The sequence below is a fragment of the Mchenga conophoros genome, linkage group LG12 (genome assembly GCF_057382185.1).
Source record: "Mchenga conophoros isolate Kocher_MC1m ecotype Shallow Benthic linkage group LG12, M_conophoros_male_GT1.1, whole genome shotgun sequence".
In the NCBI taxonomy this organism is placed as follows: domain Eukaryota; kingdom Metazoa; phylum Chordata; class Actinopteri; order Cichliformes; family Cichlidae; genus Mchenga; species Mchenga conophoros.
This window is the reverse complement of record NC_140537.1, coordinates 12939873-12959757: the sequence shown is the minus strand read 5'-3', so window position 1 is coordinate 12959757 and position 19885 is coordinate 12939873. Positions and strand designations below refer to the sequence as shown.

General features: G+C 40.7%; 1 protein-coding gene and 1 long non-coding RNA gene across 2 annotated transcripts; one reads left to right on the top strand and one right to left on the bottom strand.

The window, feature by feature from the left end:
* Positions 1 to 10556: 10556 nt before the first annotated feature.
* Positions 10557 to 18745, bottom strand: asb6 (ankyrin repeat and SOCS box containing 6). The gene is made up of 7 exons (XM_085293778.1): positions 18610 to 18745; positions 18165 to 18304; positions 17868 to 18043; positions 14786 to 14892; positions 14573 to 14681; positions 14391 to 14477; positions 10557 to 11842 (listed from the first exon to the last, which is right to left on the bottom strand). The coding sequence occupies exons 2-7, from the start codon at positions 18272 to 18274 to the stop codon at positions 11121 to 11123; spliced, it is 1311 nt and encodes a 436-aa protein (XP_085149904.1). The 5' UTR covers positions 18275 to 18304; positions 18610 to 18745; the 3' UTR covers positions 10557 to 11120.
* LOC146562213 (uncharacterized) lies at positions 11560 to 14963 on the top strand. Its single transcript, XR_014894632.1, has 3 exons — positions 11560 to 12671; positions 13160 to 13306; positions 13585 to 14963. It is a non-coding gene; the product is annotated as an uncharacterized LOC146562213 (long non-coding RNA).
* Positions 18746 to 19885: the final 1140 nt, after the last annotated feature.

Sequence of the window (19885 nt, the reverse complement as noted above, 5' to 3'; positions counted from 1 at the left end):
CAAAGTCTCGAGGATCATCAAGATGTTTTTTGGCAAATGTAAGACGAGCCTTTGTGGGGGTTTTGGTCAGCAGTGCTTTCACATAGCAGCTCTCCCATTGATGCCATTTTTGCTCAGTTTTCTTTCTTATTATTCAACTCTGACCTTAACCAGGACAAGTGAGGTTTGTAATTCTTTAGATGCTGTTCTGTGTCCTGTTGTGACCTCCTGGATGAGTCGATGCACTCTTTGAGTTCTTTTGGTAGCCCTGCAACTCTTGGGAACCACTGTTCCAAGTTTTCTCCATTTGTGTATAATGGGTCTCTCCACAGTTGACTAGAGTCCAAAAGCCTTAGAAATGGCTTCACAACCGTTTCCAGACTGATAGATGTCACTGACTTTGTTTCTCAGGGGTATTTTTTTAGATCATGGTATGATGATTGCTTTTTGAGATCTTTTAGCCTGCTTCACTTTGTCAGACTGATTTTATTTCAGTGATTTCTTGATTCAGCAGGTCTGGCAGTAATCAGGCGTCGGTGTGGCTAGCTTTAAAGAAAAAGTGGTTAATTGCAGTTAATTCATGATTTAAGGGGAGTAGCTACTTTTTCACTTAGGCTCAGATGGTTTTAGATAACTTAATCCTTAATCCATCATTTAAAAACTGCATCTGTATTTCTTTGGGTTATCTTTGTCTAATATTAAAACATGTAAGAGTGACAAATATTGCAAAAAAAAAAAAAATCAATAACTAATTGCACATCGTGATTATCAAATGCAATACAAATATTCATTAGGGAGTTTCTTTCTACATGTGGCAAACAGATGTATGTAATTCAATCAGTTTGAGGGAGAAAAAAAAGTTCTAAAAAAGCTATGAAAAGAGGGAGAAGAAATAAAATGTCTGGAGCTCTTTTTTTTTCACAGACCCATGGCCTCTCAGAAAATGTTTCCATGTGTTGTGTCTGAGCACACTGAGAGCAAAGAAGGAAAACATTCTCTCCTCCAAACCACATGCAACAGATTCTTTCTGAAGCCAAATAAATCAACCCTTCGCTTCAGATCATGTGACACTTTTTGTGCTTTGTGTTATTCCCAACATATCCTGTTTCACCCCCCCACCCCCCACCCCCACGCACCCACCCACCTCAAGCAGCACACACACATATACAATCAGAGTTTCCATTTCCTGTGCGTAAGATCACCTGTACAGACAGAATGGCGTGCTTCAATGCGACATGCTCAGGCAGGAAAACAGGAAAGGGAGTTCAAGGGTGTCCAACATGAAATACTCGCAGAGTTAGGGGAAACCCAGCGCTCATGGCAGCACTCCAGTTTCTGGAGACAGTAAGTAAAGTTTCATCAGTTTTTTTTGTTTTTTGTTTTTTTGCTTTAGCACTGCCATCATGTGCTCTACTTCTGCTTGTGCAAGAGTGCTGTAGAAGCATGATCTGCCTGCTCCAAAACAATACATACTGTATATTTCAGTGTAAGTTAATGGGATCACAAGGCAATACAGAATACAGTCTGACATTTTACATTTTGCCCTTTCCATTACTTACATGTAAGATCTCTATCACTCTATAATGTGAATGATAAATATGTATGTTCCTCTGCCTAACAGATGGTTTGCTTAGCTTAGCATAAATTTTAGAAATAAATGAAAAGTGGCTGTCTAAATGTAAAGATTGTTACTTTTTTGTGAGACTGTACTGAAGCACAGCTGTAATCCTGCTCTAATGCTAACAGAGATGATGCTACATTTTTGTCTAGGAAGTGTGATAGCTCTTTCTCCACCTGATTTTTAATTAATTGACTGATTACTACCACCTGCATATTATTGCGTAAGGTTCCCGTGACACATAAACGACTGTGTTATGTTTGAGCATAAATCCACAGTGGATCATTTTGGATACTGTGGGTTGTGAATTTAATTTTATCTATAATTCAGTATTATTTATATAGTGCCAAATTTCTACAACAGTCACCACATGGCACTTTAAATTGTAAGGTAAAAACCCTACAATAACAGAGAGTAAACTCAGACAACTCAGCAACTATCAGACAACCCCTTTTGAGCAAGCACTTGGTGACAGTGGGAAGGAAAAACTCCCTTTTAAGATGAAGAAACCTCCAACAAAACCAGGCTCAGGACGGGGCAGTCATCTGCTGTTTTGGGGTGACAGAGTAGAAATATTGGAGAAAAAATACAGTGGAAGAGAGACAAGGATTAATAATAACTATTGATTAAATTCAAAGTGGGTCATAAACACAGCGAGTGAAAACAGGGGAGTGAAGAAGAAATGCTCAGTGGATCATGGGAACCCTCCAGCAGCAGGCCGATTGCAGAATAACTCAAGGAAGGTTCAGGGTCATCTGATACAGCCTAACTATATCTGTTATCAAAAAGGAAAGCTTTAAGTCTAATCCTAAAAGCATAGTCTGTCTCCTGAATCCAAACTGGGAGCTGGTTCCACAGAAGAGGGGCCTGAAACTGAAGGGTCTGTGTCCCATTCTGCTTTTAAATACACTAGGAACCACAAGTAAGCCTGTAGTCTGAGAGTGAAGTGGTCTTTTGGTTTATTAATAAAGACTGTCTAGATGAGGAGGAGGACTTTAAATTTGATTCTGGATTTAACAGGGAGCCAGTGAAGAGAAGCTAATATGGGGGAACTACACTCTGTCTTTCTGTGAATGGCTCATGGGATCTGTTGGGTTTGGAAACCGAGACAATGTCTTCAGGTCTTTTTCATGATCCTTGAACCATTCCTGAGCAGGTTTTACAGTATTGCAGGGCATGTTGCCCAATGCTGCCAGAAACTAATGCTGTCAGAGTGTGCTTGTTCTGTAACAATGTTAAAGTCAATACCAGGAACCAAAGTTTCCCAGCAGAACATTGTAAAGTAATTTTCATATTATGAATGATTACGATTACTGTCACCTGTTTGAATTCTGACTTTGAACCTGCATATTGTGCTCTCAAAAATTCCCCAATGGAATTTTTTTTAAAATTCCAAGTTATGAATACGTCAGTGGGACACGCTTCTGTGAGGTACTAATATGGTGTATGATGATTCAAAGTACAAACGATTTTTGGAACCACAAAGCTCAAACTGAAACCACCAATACATTTAAAATGTCCAACCAACAGCCCTGTCACAGGGTAACCCGGTATGCCTCTGGAGGACTAAGGCTACATATAGCCCACAACATGCTAGAATGGCAATTTCCATTGTTTTATTACATCTTGTTGGCAAAATAGAGTTGTTGTTTTAGTTGTGAATGTGATGCTAATGCGGCTGTAGACCATTCCTTCTTCAGGTTTGTTTGAAGTCCTAAGTGAGTGAAATAAAATGCATATTTCTGGTAATCCTAAGCATTTCCCAAGTTATAATTTCATACCATAAAATAATTACACAATGGGCCCATGTATTCTGAATCATTTATTGCAAAGTTGGCTTATCAGTATTACCAGAATGCTTGAAGGTTGCTCTGTTTTATGTTGCTACCATCTTTGAGGTCCAGACTGCCGTACAGGAAATAGTCTCTTTATACTATAGGAGGGAATTAGGATCTTACCAAGTAGTTAGAAACACATGAGAGTTTGACAGTCTTTTGTTTAAACAGTCTTTTAATTACTGTCAGTAAAGTTCTGTATTTGTGATTTTTGTATAGAAGTCTCAGAAGTGATAAACGCAATATCTTTGTCATGTTTTGGGCAAGAGTGTATAGTATAAGCTAATTGATTAATGCTTACATGATTTGTTTTGGGGAGAAGCTTAAGCTTTATGAGTTTAGTTGATTTCTTTTTTTTAAACGGTTTTAAGTTTGTTTGTTCAAGTTCCTTTTTGGTTTGTCGTACCACCAACCTGTGCTGCCTGGCTATCAGTATTTCTTTTTTTGTAAATAAATTGCATGCGTGTGAAGAGAATCCATGACTCCAAGTGTGCTTCCTCCACCGCATTTGCAACCCAAAGCTCTAAATTTAAAAAAAATTATGACATTTAAAAAATTGAAATAAGAAAAAAGTAAAAAGGTTGAATGATACACAAACAACAAAGTAATCAATTGCAAACTTTCTCAAAATCTTGTCATATTTTTCCATGTCTAAATCTATCCAAATTCAATGTAGTAACATCTTTTTTTCCCCTTTTTAAGTATGTAATATACAAATATACAAATATACAAATATATATATATATATATATATATATATATACATATATATATATATATATATATATATATATATATATATATATATATATATATATATATATATATATATATGTATATATATATATATATATATATATATATATATATATATAAAACAGGTCGTATGGCAATGAGAGTCATAAAACCTGTCCAGGTCCTCGACATTTAGGAGAGCTGGACTTCGATAAACCTGCTTCTTGAGCAGTGAAAATGTACCCCCTTGCAAAGTCTGCCTTTGTCTGCCTTTAGATGTGTTTGGCTGTTTAGTCAGTCAGAGTTAAAAACTTAATAATCAACCACAACAGAGCACAATGCGTCAACCAATCACAGTGTCCCTCCGTTTTATCCAGTCTAGCACCAACAAATGGATGTTCACTTCAGCGGTTCTAAAATGCAATGTTCCATGTTTTGTAGAATCAAAAGGGGCTGAGGGTAATGACACACAGTGACAATGATGTTGTTTTCTTGCTAAGTTTTTGCTGAAGCTCTGCACAATCTCTAAAATGGCATGGTTAGCTTAGCATAAAAAATTATCCTAGCCATATTCTGATTAAATATCAAAAAGTAAATGTGATTACAAGCAAGTCTAAATTTCACTAATTAATACATTTTATTTAGTTTAGTGAATGTTGAAATATTTTTAAACTCCCCCACCCCCCCAAATCCCATTTATAAGTTTAACTTAGCGTGCAAAATTGTAACCTTGTAGTTCTTGCTATCTGCGATATGCCATACTGATCAATGGTCCCTGTTCTTTGTACGGTAGCACACAGCTCCCCTGTGAATCTGACAGCCATCCCTAGCCCATTTACTGTCAAATGGGGTCTGCTCGCATTGCCTGAGCTCAGATGCAGATTTATGCCAGAGCAATGCCGGTTCTTGCATATTAGATGAAAGCCTTGTTTGCATATACCCGCTCTCGCCCTCCCCTCTCCTCCTACCCTCATCCCCCCCTCTTTCTCTCTCTTCCTTTTTTCTGAGGCGTCACTTTAATATGTATGCAAATGGGCTGCGCTCCACGGGCAGATATGTGTGGAGTCCTGTCCTGCAGTCAGGAGGTGTAGGAGAGATTGTGTTTGTATTTATGAGGCATGGGCCCTGCCGCTCTTGGGAGAGAAAACGTTGCGAGTAGCGTGGTGGAGGCTCTGCAGTGCAGGCAGAATGCAGATATGCCAATAACAGAGGTCATGGTTGTCACTAATGATAAGAAGAGACAATTAGACAATAGCATAGCTGTAATGCAACCTCCCCTTACACACTCGTATATGCACACACAAACAAACAAACACCTAAGCTTAGACATTGCCTTCTCTGATAGGAGGCAAGCTCGCAGACTCTTCTTGAATGTTCGGTACATTGCAGCAGCTCTCCTCCTCAGCGTTGCCGGAGCTGGATTGGGGAGAGATCTGGGTATTTGGTGTGGGTAAAAGACCAATCTATTGATCATGTGCATCCCTCACTGTTGGGGGCTGAGGCATAGGGAGACAAGGTCAGGTCACCTGTGAGGGAGGCACCTCTGACCATTTCATCAGCCCCATGCTTCTCAGACAGGCCTCAACAGAAGACGATCAATAAAGTCTCAGCAGACGCGGAAATAAGTGTGTGCTGTGTAAAATTTCCTGTTGCACGTGTGCACCGCGAAATTAGAACAAAGATCTGGTTTCAAAGAAAAAGAATCTCATTTCAGACAAGAGTTGTAAATTGCAGGAAAAAACCCTGAATGAAAATAACAGTGAATGCCCAGTGTTGAAGACATAATAATATCTTGGCTTGGTGCCAATCAGTGATCTACTAAGGCAACACAAACACATACACACACACACACACACACACACACACACACACACACACACACACACACGACTGTGTGCAAATCAAATGTCGGTTTCCCCTCTCTCTCTCTCCCTCACACACACACTCTCTCTCTCACACACACACCCTTCCTCCATCATGAATAAACCATACTGTGTCTATGAGTCATATACCACCCCCACATCCCTCTCTAACCCACTCCCCCTATTCGCTGCTGCAAAAGTAAAAAACGCTAATTAACGTGATGGCTAGCTCCAGCTCCTGTCAGCAGCTTGTGGGGGCCTCTCAACCAGCAGCCAGGCTCTGCTGGTCTCTGGTTTTAGCTGCTCTCTCCCCAGCCACCATCTCTGGAGAACCAGGGGCCCCTCATTCATATTCAGACCCAGTCTCAGGCACCTGGAAGCTGCCAGCACCACCACCACCAGCACCGCACAACCAACCCCCATAGTGTCTATCACCAGCCCCCTCTAGCCCAGCTCCTGTCAATACTGGATTCCCCCCCCCCCCCCCCCATACTGCTGTTAGAAGGCACCCACAAAATCCAGCTCCACCCTTCACAGATATATAGGCACACAATTTATTATTATTATTATTATTATATATATGCATTTTTTTTTTTTGCTTTTATATTAAAGTACAATCAAACTGGAACAGGAGCACAAACCGACCAACTCCCATTTAGGAGAAGTGAGAGCTACAAACTCCATCTAGGAGATGACACAACCCAACTGATGGGTTGAATCACCCAACAGTGGAGAGAAAGAGAGAGAGAGAGAGAACAGTGGCGAACGAGCTCGGTTACCATGACAACGCAGCCGGGAGAGCAAGAAACAGGAACATACATAATCTGTTTCTGCTGAGACTTGCACATGTGGCACAGAGCTGCCTTTCCTCTGAGAAGAAGTGAAGGGGAGGTGTGTGTGTGTGTGTGTGCCCTTATGAAACATGCATGCCTGCCTCTCTGCAACTAAACTCACTTTTCTGCCCTAGTCACAGAGTGAGTCACAAAATACAAGCCATTATGGCGAAACTGAAGCACACAACCCAGTGTTTAGTGGCAGGTTTTTCTTTTTTTATTTATTCCCATCTGCTGAACGGTGCGAGGAAAAAAGCTGCTAAGCAGTTAAGATACGACATAAAACATATACAGGCAAGTAAGGGCAACATTTTCCCCTCTATTTTCCCTTCCCTGTGCCTCTCCGCCGCTCCCCTTCTGCCTTTCTTTTCTCTTTCCCTCTTGCTCCCTCTTTCTACAGGCTCAGTCTAACCTCCCCCTCCCCTTTCCTCAAGGGAATAAAGGTCGTAACGCAAATGATTACTCAAACCCGAGTTGCCATAGAAACGCAGTCATGTGACTGGAGCAGGCATGCATAGACCACAACAAAGAGGTGGATCAGGAACCAAGCGCTGGAAAGAGCTGGAGCTCGCCTTACTGGTGCCTCAGTGCATTTCACTCAAATTCGAACCCCTTTAAAAATAATAATTACAATAAATAAATAAATAAAAATGGGAGAAAAACGGCACTGAAAAGAGCTAAAGGCTGCAGTGAATCTGGGCTGTAACACCGCAGTGTGCCATATATCGTACCATTCACTAGAATACCAAGGGTGTGTCCTATTCATCATGTCCTTCTTGGAGGCTGAGCTCAGGCGCCAGTAGTCTGGAATTTCTGTGAAATGGCGTCAGTTGTTGTAGAAATGCAGAGGGTGGTGGACTGGAGAGCTTCTAAAATAGGAGCTGGATTGTGAGGCTGAAAAGTTGTCCGCATTATACACTTTCAGTAACGGCTCTCCCTCAAAGAGGAAAACAAGTTTTGTGTCAGTGCTGCTCTGGTTACTTGTCTGAGTTACTCTGTTTCCAAAGTCGAGGCTTTAAAAACCCTACTGGTGCACAAACAGATTTTGGAACAGTATCTATGAAAAAAAGGGGGGGTAAATGGTAAAAGCTGTAAACAGATAAAATATTTGTTCATGATGGAAGGACACAAGTCAGAGTGTGCCGCTCTAAAGCAGGAACCAGCACCTGGAGCACAATGAGGAAGGTGGCTTGCCCCAACAGGATTCAGCTGTCCTACATCCAATCAAGCCCCATTGAGATTAAGTCCCACCAGCTCGATATGAACCCCATGGCCTGCAACCATCTCTCTCTCTCTCGCTCTGACCAACCAGCAGTCCCCTCCCCTCCATAAGAGGATGTGCACATACACACGCACACAATATCCCAGCACCGAGTCAAAGCTACACGTTCAAGAGTCTTGTGTGGAGGCAACAGATAAAGTATATACAGTCTGGAATGCAGCACGATTGCAAGAAATACGTTGGTATCCAAATTCATCTTGGTGTTAGCAGCCATTAATTTCAGTGCACTTCAGCAGAGCGAGAGGAAGGGGTACATGTTTGTCTGATGAAGTCACCACATCTGTGGGTATGAGCGCTGTGTGCTTCGATGTCTACACTCTCTTTCCCTCTCCCACACTCTTCTTCTCACCAATCAAACACACACAATATAAAGATACCTGGGCAAAAAGATAAGTGAAGCCAAAACAAAACACACAAACACACAATCTAAAGGGGTGTGACTGCACGGTGTGGAACCCCCTCCAGCTCCCAACCCCTTCACTGACTGCTGGCCATTTCCCTCCAAAGTCCACCTCAACTCCCATGAGGCTTCAGGCAGCAGCTGAGTGTTCAGTGATGTCTGCAATTATCCCGCGTCTAGACATTGTCTAGTGGAAGACAAGGAGATCCTGCACAGGCTGCTCTCCACAGAGGAAAAGGCCCCGGCTAGACCGGAACGTCTCTCAGCTGGTGAAGTAGTGGTTAATGAAAAGGTTAAGGGCAAGCTGGGAACTCAGCCAGGGAGCACAGACATGAAGGGAAATATAAAGTCATATATGTAATTTTGATCACAGTACGTGGTTCTTGCATGCAAAAAAGTATTTGTTTGGAAAATGTGGATTTATATCAATAAAATGAATTTCTTGAAGATTTCTGATATTTCCTTTCCTGGCATCAGATATTTCAGGTATTCCTGTGTCCTTTAGTGTGTTCTGCTAAAGGAATTGCAAAAGCAATTAGCAAAAATAATTATCTTTGAATAAATATGTCAACATCCCAAGCATGAAATAAGAGATTTCATATTTTTCTTTATTTCAACATTCTATAAGTCACTTTTTTCATTTATAAAACATGCAGCTCTAATGGCACCTGCCCCTCATAAATCCATTCTGATATTGAACTCTGTAGAATTGTTTTGGAAGCTCTTGTCTCTCAGACAGAGTGGTCTGAAGTGAATAAAGGAACTACAAAACAAGCAAAAACACACAGCAGTTCGCAGCAGAGGTTGAAGGATATAACGAGCCGTGGTGAAAGAAGGCTATGAGAGAATGAGCAGGTGCGGTGGGGAAAGACCCATGGGCTTCAGGGAGAGAATAGATCAATAACTAATTTCAGTACAGAGCTTCACTCGCACCGTTTTCCAATAAATGCTGGATGGAGAATGCTGCCTTAGACCTCTCCCTCCCCGCCCCCTACTATCTCTATTCTATCACCTTCTACAAGCAAAAGGATTGGACTTTATGGAAGAAGCCTGTTCCTTTTTTTTTTAAACTCCCCCCACCACCACTGTTGTCATTTTTGGTCGGGCGGATTATGTTCCTGCTGCCAATGTATAGTATAAATTCAGCCCAATATTACCATTTCCATGTGTCCTCCATGACGACCGCTCTCACAACCATTCCACATATGGCATCTCTGTATCTTTAATGTCTTTTTTTTCCCCCTCCACTGTTCTGCCTCCTGCATCTCCCTCCCACTCTTCCCCTCATTCGACCAGGGCCAGTGTTGAGGTTTTGTCAAGAGTGTGCAGGGAGATTCAGACAGACAGGAGAGTGAAGCGTGTGTCATGCAGGGCTGCTGCTGCTGCTGCGGCTCTTCTCCTCAGAGGCTGTGACCTAGATAACCAAGAGGAGCTGGAGCGCCTGCAAGCCTTGGAGCCACTCCAGCTTCAGCAATGTCAGGAAGGGGTTAGTTGTATAACACAATGTCCTATTTAGTTTGCTACTCACACACGCATGGATGCATACACATATGTAAGCAACGGTTCCCTGTACCATCATCGCTTGCTTCTTTACAGACTGTTTGCCTGTTACCAAAGGCATGGGTGGAAAGAATGGGTTTAGCACAAGTGCGAGAGTGTAAAGGGGGGTATACTGGGCCCTCAATTCATCAGAATTTAACCATAAGCATTTAAAAAAAAAAAAAAAAAAAAAGCCAGGTAAAACTTTCCACCTCAGCAGCCACCAAAGCTACATTATGTCACATACACATCTAGGGGCGCGCTCCTTCTGCTGTGCCTTATTTTAGCAACCACTCGAATGATGCTTGTGGTTTGAGCGCATCCATGAGGAAAACGTGTACCACCAATTGTCCTGTTATTTACCGGTACACTGTCACAGTCACATTCAGCACTGCACTGCCACTACCTGGGAAATTATAAGCACTAATGTGTAAACAAACGCAAAACAAAAACTGCTACACAAAGCAATGAGGTCACAGGTGGTGGAAGTTTTTATTAATTGTTATTATTGTTGTCATTACATCTTCATATTAAGCTTGAAGTTACACAAATTCTACAGTATATCACCGTCACGTTGAGGATCTAAAATATAGATGGACCCTACTGTGCTGGAACAACTTCAATAGGTTGCACTGTGAATAGTTAAGTCTTCCAAAGTCTGAGCTACCTTTGAAAATGCAGGAGCAACACTGCCATCTGGTGGCTTTCATATTGTGCTGCATTTTTTATTTTATTTTATTTTTTAAATAAACGTGTCCATATGTTTCACCTCTACAGCATTTCACTGTGGCAGTGACAACTCAAAGACTAATCTGTACTTACAATGTTGTATTTGTAAAGTAAACATATACACAATTTTGTCTGTAAATTTGGCACAGGCAACACAGATTTGGAAATTAAACAAAGGCCTCAATGATATGTTAGACTTCGCTTCACTTATCACATCCTCAAATATTTTACACAAATTATTACAGAGTTTGTTCAGTCTTTCACTTCAGATTTTAAGCAACACAAATAGTAGTAAGCAGTTTATATCGTCAGCGCTGGCTCTGCTGGGGCTTGAAGCAGTCCCAGCCAGACTTTGGAGTGTACGTGTGCTCGGGAAGAAGAAAGTATTTGAGTCTGTCTGGTAGTGGTAAGGCTTTGACTCTGTCTTCCAGTGGCCAGGGCTTCAGGCGGTTCCTTATAAACGCCCTACAGAGGCATCGCAGAGCAGGGGGGCTTGCTTCACGCTCTGCTACGTGCTTGTGCAGGTTTAGTAGAGCCTGAGCGTACGGGTGAGACTCCTGACCAGGCATGGGGAGCTGCAGCCCGCAAGAGAGATGCAGCCTGGGGCTGTGAACCTTTACCAGGTCAAGCAACATCTCTGCCTGCTCCAAGAGCTCGGCTACGTGAGTTTGATCAGAGCACTGCTGCAGGGCTGTTTGGAGCCTCTGGAAGAGAAGGCTATAACCTGACCAACAGGAGTCACTGTGATTGGAGCAAACCAAAGACGCGCCGCTCTGAATTAAGAGCACAGCCAAGGGGAAGAGCAGGTCAAAGTACTCCAGGCTCGTCTGCGTCAGGGAAGGCTCGCCATCCTCATTCAGACAGCAGCTGGGGTCCACGCCGTGAGCCAGCAGTAGCTGTGTGGTTTTCAGGCAGAAGTTACCAATCTGAGCAGCATCCTCCACCGAAGCCCCCAGCGCCTCCTTCACCAGAAACACCAACGACGACTCGACTGTTTCACCGTCTACAGTCGCAGCATGAACGTCAGCACCTTTGGAAAAGGAAGCATCTCTCAGCACTTATCCAGATTACAACACAGGCTTAAATTTGTAACACTTTTGAAACTGAGACAACTCAGTATTTACTGGTTAATTTAGGGGTTATTTGAACAGTCTTAGTAGAGTATGTCCTGTTATATCTATTTGCGTGTTTAAAAAAAAAAAAAAACAACCTATTCTCATTTTTAGGCTTAGGCTCCAAAAACTAATCCCACATCTATTATCATGCAAATTGCTAGCATCAGATACAGGCCCTCCCTGGTGTTCAGAACGGTTTCAGATAACTTGAGAGTCAAACTAAAAACATGAGCTGGCCTCTTTTGCTGTGTGTATTTGCACAGTTTCTCTTGCTGTGCAAATACCGTTTGGCTTTTGATCTTTATCCCTCCATTATTTCCAAATACACTTTGCTCTTCCAGTGTTTAATAAGTGACAGCAGGGCTTATGTTAACCTTGTGCAGCCAAAAAACTGACATCCTAATTTAGATCTTTTTCATGTGACTCTTCCAAAGTAACGGTTGATCTTTTAAATTAGCTGTGGTTAGATAAAAGATGAACAATGACTGCAGGGCTGAACAGGCCAGGGTGGGATACTGAGATGTGGAGCAGCAGAGAATGGTAGCTGAGTGAACAGAGTCCAGAGTGTGGAGAACTAATCAAATAAAAAGTGAAATCTGGAGCAGAGCAGCTGAAACGTGTGGGTATCATGGCCCGGAGAGCAGAGCTGATGAGGTGAAAGGCTGCAGAGTTGAGACGGAGCAGTGTGGACGATGGATGAGAGAGAGACCGCAGGACGGATGCAAGAGGAGGCTGAGGTGGACGGTGTGATAAACTTTGTACTACTTTTACAATTATTAAAATAAAAATGACTCTTATTTTGTTCTGGACAACTGTATGGTTAATTTGAAAATGTAGGCAATCCATTTCACAGTGAGCGGTCTGTCTTTTATACCTTCTTTATTTTAAGCATATAATACTAATACAGCCCATATGGAAAAGATATATATAAATCCTATAAAGTTGGTATCTGTCTTGTGTGGAACTTGTATGAAAAGCATACAAGAGTGAAAACAGATATAAGATCCCTTGAAAAATTATATAAATGAAACTTGTATGTTTTGGATATTTACTAAAACTATATATGAAAGTGGCCACTTTCATGAGTAAATCATATAAGCCTTATATGATTCACTATATGAAGTAGGCCACATCTTATGCAAGTCTTTTATAAGTTTTTTCTATTTCTTTTTCCATATGAGTGTATCTGAAATTAATTTTTAACTTTTCCATATCGTTTAACCCTGCGACAGAATGGAGTCCTGCCCACGGATCTGCCCCTTTCCCCTATAACAGCTGCGATTTAAACACACCGCAACTCTGAATTGGACAAGTGGAAGAAAACGGACGGATGCTTGGATAATGTTCTTCTTCTATAGTCAATTATTTAGATGTCATAGGTATTGTCGTATTGTTGTATCCTTTGTTTACTACATTATATGTATTTTATCCTTACAATCTTTCGAAGAGCTAATAAACGTAATCTTAAATAAATTTGTGAAATGTTATAATTAGAAAAATTAGATGGAAAATAACAATTTCAACTTTTCAAGAAATTACCACTTTTCCAATACTGATATTATTGCATAACAACGAGACATGAAAAGCACAGGCAGAGGCTAAACACTCTGTTTCACGTGCAACACTTTGTATGTTAGAACTTCGCTCTTCTCTGCAGCTGACTGATGGACCAGTAACATCACCAGCAAGAGTGGCTCACTGCAGGCAGATGGACCGTGTCTGGACTGGAGCGGACAGACAATTAGCTACCCCTGCTGGACCATAAAAAAAATCTTTAGTGTTGATGTTGATGACTACGCATCCTGTAATGCTGGAAATCCCCATTTGTCTTTGAGAAGTAGAAAACTAAAATACACTCTGGAATTACACTTAAAGGAAAAAAAACGCTAAACCAGAATTGGCCACAGTGAAAATGTCAGTAACAGCTGGGGGCCACTTTTGAGCACAAATAAAAAATACAAAACATTGTCATGTGCAGGGTTTTTTATGCAATGTAAAATTCATTGGTTTACACAAAAATGTCCAAGCCTTGTTTGGCCTTTTGAAGGACAAACTTAAGTGTTTATTACACTTGTTTAAAAAAAAAAAAAACCTGAACCAGACGAGATCAAAAAAGAAAAAAGTCCCAACCCTATAGTCACCCTCTGCACATGAAAATACTTGTAAGTGTGAGAAGTTTAATGATAAATTTAAGCTTCTGCCTACAGAAGATGAAACCTTTTATGGTTAAAAAAAAAAGTCACTAGTGAGTCGCTTCATGCTGGGATCTCAGCACTAGCTCTGCTCCACTTTCAATTTTCTGTTAAGAATCAGATCCATGGTTTATTCCAGGTTCAAAATGAGCACAGGTGGCAAAAAGCCTGTGTGCAGCATTTTAGCTGTGATGCCGCTTGAGGAAGAATTTGAATGACCAAAAGCAGATGAGAAGGAAAAGTGCCTGGAGTGCCGTTTTAGAGTCAGTACCTCTCTCAAGTAGCAGCTGGATGTTCTCCGTGTTGTGCACGGTGATTCCATCGCTGCTCGCCAAGGCATGGAGCAAAGGTGTTTTTCCTTTGAAGACAACATCAAAGCAATCGCCTTTCAGAATGACTGAATAAGGGTATGAATGGAAATTTTACAATTAAGCTTGGCCATCGTAAACTCACCGTGTTTATCCCTTGCATTCACATCAGCACCCAGGTCCAGCAAGGCGATCAGGCAGGGCAGTCTCTCTGACTCCTCACTGGCAAGGTCCAAGGGACTGCTCTCATGAATCTACAGAAATAACAGATTTACATAGAATCCCTCTACTGATTAAAAAAAAAAAAAAAAAAGACAGAATCAATCAAAAGAGAAGTCATGGATTCCTCTTTACTCACTCTGTCCCTCTTTTCAATGTCTGCTCCGTGCCCGGCCAGCAGCTTCACCATGTTTGGCCTGTTCCTCAAAACTGCTATGTGTAGTGGGTTGTAGTATGAAACTGGGTCTTGAGAAATGAAAACAAATATTTTGTGTATAAAACAAAGTCTTCATTAAAGAGATGAAAAGCAACAGACAGGCGAGGATTTGACAATATAGCATTGTTCCTAAATGAGTGTGGGCAAAGCTATAAAAGTTACTGTACACTTACATGCAGAGTATAAAACCAAACAGAGAACATGAGCAATAAAAGAAAAACTGTAAAAGACAAGCAAAAGGAGAGATCATGAAAAGACATGAAGACACAGGAAGTAAACACGTACTGCATGGTATGTGGGGAGCATTTGTTTCTCGCCAGAGGACTTTATGAAATGTGAGAGGTGAATGAAGCAGCCTCTGCAAGAAATCCCTAATCATACCCTTGGGAAAAACACATGCCTGAAACCAGCAGAGGTCACCACAGCATAGTTAGGCTTAGTCTGGAAGGTTTAATCACAGTAGAAAAACATGCTGCACTTCCCACTAGTATATACAGACGATAACTGGCTCGTTATGCATGTGCAACTACTTGTTACATGTAGAAAAATGGCAGTGGTCTCCTGTTTGTATCAGTCATTAAAAACAATCTGTGTATTAAGAGAAAATGGACTATTGCAGGAGGGAATGAGGTGAATGCTAGAAAGCCAAAAACACTCTTCAGCACTTTGAAGATCATTTGCAACAGCTTGCAAAATTTCAGTTACAAGAAACAAATGTGCTATTGGGCCAGGGGGGCACTGGCCACCCCCCAAAATTTGCTTATTTGGTTTTCACATGCACCCATTTTCAGTGATATCAACTTTAATAGCATGAAATTAACTAGGCATATAATTCTTTTCTTTATCTATTTTTTGCCATATTTTTCAAGTATCCAATATTTAACAACAGCATAATAAAAACTAGAAATTCTGTGTTTAGTGTGCCACCCATATGGCCACTCCTGTGAAAGAATTCTTAAAGCAGCCCTGTCATTAATAACGTGATGCAAATATGTTTGAAGGCAAATAACTGGCTATAGTTCATTGCCTAACCAACATTTTTGTTGCTTACCGGCATACTGGGAGTGTTGGATTTGGTTTTGTGTCAGCAACCAAATCAGTAGCACAGAAATGACACACACACATTGTTTTTTCAGCTTTTGAAAACAGAAGGTAAACTATCCAGAGCAGTGGAGACTCCTGTAAAAATGTGGTGCTGCCAGCATCGTGACCTGGAGCTTGAACCACAGAAGCTGCTGCTAATGACATCTGCCATCTCCTAGTGATGTCCCTTCCTGCAGTCTGGGCCTACATCAGTTCACTTATGATGCTTGAACACACATTTTAGGCTACGTCCACACTGAAGGTCTTAATGCTCAATTAAGATTTTTTGATCAAATCCGATTTTTTTGTCTGCTTGTTCACACTACAAATAAAACGTGACAGCAAACGCGCTCTAGTGTGAACCCTCAAAGCGGCCCGCATGCGCAAAAGAAGACGTCACACACAACGCGCTCTGTTTAGATCCAGACCAAACAGTATTGTTTGACTGATGGCTCTTAATATAAAGACTTGTTTTGGACTTTACGTTTCCCAATTTTGCTTTAAGTTATAAAGTTATTTTGTTATTTACATATGGCCTAATAAATATCCTTATTGCTGTTTTAGAGAGGAGCGGTGCTTCAAAGGATAGTTGGAAATGTCTGTCAGAATCTGCAGATTATACAGTACAAAGAAAATGTTCATGTTTCTCCAACACTGTCTTCCCAACAGTTTCACTGACATCTACATGGGATGGCCAGGAAGCTTTCATGATGTCTTATCGGGCGCTTCTCCGGCACGGATAATTGGCGTCTGTCTTGTGTCAGTTACGTAAAAGATGGATTTAATGCGACATGACCATTCAAACAGCAGTTGCTTTCTAAAACATCAGATATGTATCGGATTCAGTACCACTTACGAAAGTGACCCAGATCGGATTGGAAAATATCGGATTTGTGCCGTTCACACTGTCATACCATGATCGGATATGGGTCGCATAGGGTCAAAAAAGTCGGATTTGATACGCTTTCGCCTGCAATGTGAACGTAGCCTAAGTAATACGCTCACTGACAAAAGACTGAGTGGACCTGAATCTGATGTTCTGAAGTACACGTATCATGATATGACATATCGTGATCACTGAATGACACAGGAAATCAATCCTGCCCTCGGCCATCTCCCTGTACAACTCTTCCATCTAATACACTGTAAACACTGCAATAGTTGCATCCTTTTTGCACACGCTCTTTCTACTCTGTAACATTCCTGTCAGCACTGGTGATATTTATTTATAATCACCTCTGTCAATCCTTGATTTGTATTATTTAGTGATTTGTATATATTGTGCTATTTCTTAAATCTGTAACATACTGTATTGTTAAATAGTCTAGTCCGTTTCTGTTATTTATACTAGAGCAACTGTAACCCACATAATTTCCTTAGGGATTAATAAAGTATGCTGATTGTGATTCTGATATTGGAACTGCTGCTGAAAATTTTGCTAGTATGGCAAGACACTGAATGAACTCCAAACTGCCAGGAAAACTATTCTAATTTGTTTTCTCATCCTACAGATTTTGTATTGTAGCAGCTTGCTTGCGCTTGTTGGTACATACGCTTGATTTGAATCGGACCAACATAGGATTTTTAAGACCGATATTGATATATGATGATTTAAAAATCAGATATACCTTCTACGTCCTTTTTAAGATAAGACAATGCACTCATTGTTGTGTCTGTAGTGCTCTAAACATGAAGTTGCAGAGTGCCCTCTGGTGGACAAATGATTCAAAATCAACAATCACACCTTAGCTGAAGAGTGTTTCTTTCTTCTCTGCTTTTTTAAATTTCAAAAATGACATTAAGCACAGTCACAAAATGATCTCTCTCTCTCTCTTTAGCAAGGTTTCATAAACAAATGTGTATACAGTGTCAAGTTAAAAACATTCACATCATCTAAAACACACTCCAAACTGTTATTAACCTTCAAAGTTGAGATCTGCTCCGTAGCGTAGGAGGATTTTTGCTGGCTGCACCAGACCTCGCTCTGCCATTTTGAACAGGGCATAGCTGATCCCCTCCACAAACACCTCTGACTGGGATTCTTGCTCCAGGAGCTCCACCAGAGACCTAGAAATTGCGGATTCTTCCTCAGAACTCCTGACAGGAGAAGAAAGAAGCACCTTGTATGTAATGTTTGTCTGTTATCTGATACATGTTCAATTAATTACGGCAGTGTAGCACTGCCAAAAGAGGACTGTAACTGAATAGCCAGCTTTACCTTTCCTCGCCAATGTCATGTCGTTCTTCCAGTCCAATAACACACATGACAGCATCTACCAGCGGCTGATACTCATAAATTATCCTGCGAAATCCATGGAGGAAAGGCATGGCTCTGCCTCGGCGATCCTAGGTTAGCTCCTAAAAAGCATAAAAGAAATGCTGTGTGCTGAGGGTGTGTCAGTCTAACAGAGAACGCAACGCAGACATCAAAGCTTATCTCTTGAGTACAGCTGACAAAAGTATTCATATCGTAGGTGACACGTCACAGTAACAGGCTAACGCAGTGGTTTTAAAATCCTTCATACAAAATAATATGTACTCCTAATACTGATTAGTTAGCTGGACCCATTCAGCTGACCGTTTGTCTAACTTACGCTAACCGCAACGATATTTATGTTATAAAAATGGCGACAAGTGTCGCAATCAATGGCAGCATGACTTACCAAATGTATCACTTCTTGACCTGCTAAATTATAAATAAATGTCTTAGCGAAATTACTTTTAAAAGAGAGGAAAGTCACTCAGAGCAGACTCCCTTTAAAACAGGAAGCTTTCCTCACGCCCGCATCGGTCCGACGCTGTTTTCATTCCCATTTAAAATACAAGCCTAAACAAGGTTCCTCTTTCGAGTCCGTGTCCTTCAATCAAAAATGAGTAAGTAAGCAAACACACTGCACCACTTCAGTTGTTGAAACATAGACATTTACTGAAAATTTAAATGCCAAATAGTGATTTCGGGTATTTAAAGGATATAAATTAAAGGATAATAGAATAAATATAAATACTGCATTAATTAGCGTATAATCAGGCCTTCCAGCAATCTGAGGCGTTTTCATTATAGTCCATTATAACTACATAGGAGCAGGGGCTGGTTTCTGGAAACCATCCATCTTTAATACAGCTGCAGAGACGGACATGGCTTTTTCACCTAATAGCTTTTTATGTAAGTGGATAAAGATCAACCACATACATAGTACGTCTTATAAGTCAGCTCTTTCCAACTGTGTATGATCATTCAACATTTGTGCATATTTTCCTCACCTCCTTGTTATTGTCATTGTTTCTTCGACCATGCACCCTAATTTTTAATTCATACGTTTCCTCCTCACCTCAAGCCTCATCTCCTGATATGGTTGCAATTATGTATTGTCAGCAGACAATACATAATTGTATGCCCTGTCTCAGGACAAGCTGACTAAACAGTAAGAACAGCTTGTTAGCATTGTTCGAGCTATGGTTAGGCTTGAGTGTACTAAAAATCACAACTTTCCCTCTGATTAACAGCTTGATTAAATACTGACAGTATATACTCACTATAGATGTAACTGTAGCAAGTATTAAGCACTTGAACTTTGAGGGGTAAGAAAACATAATTCAGTTGACTGCAGTCTCCAACATACTGACATCTATTGGTGATAATTTACACACTGTAGCTTTAAGTAAAATGCTTTTGTAGTTGACTTATGATCTGTCAAATATATTTTTCAAGAATGATATTTAGTTATTTTGTGGTAGAAATTACATTCCTGTCACAAGGTAGAAACTGTAGACTTTTTTTATGCTAATTTATCTGTTGATATTAAAAATATCCTTTTTAAAAGATATCTCATAAAGAGTGTAACAAAATTGCAACAAATACAACCAGTTACCACCAGTGGTATAAAACAATCAGCAAGTGCTGGCTTGTTTAGTGCAAAAAATAAAAACATACAAGTATGA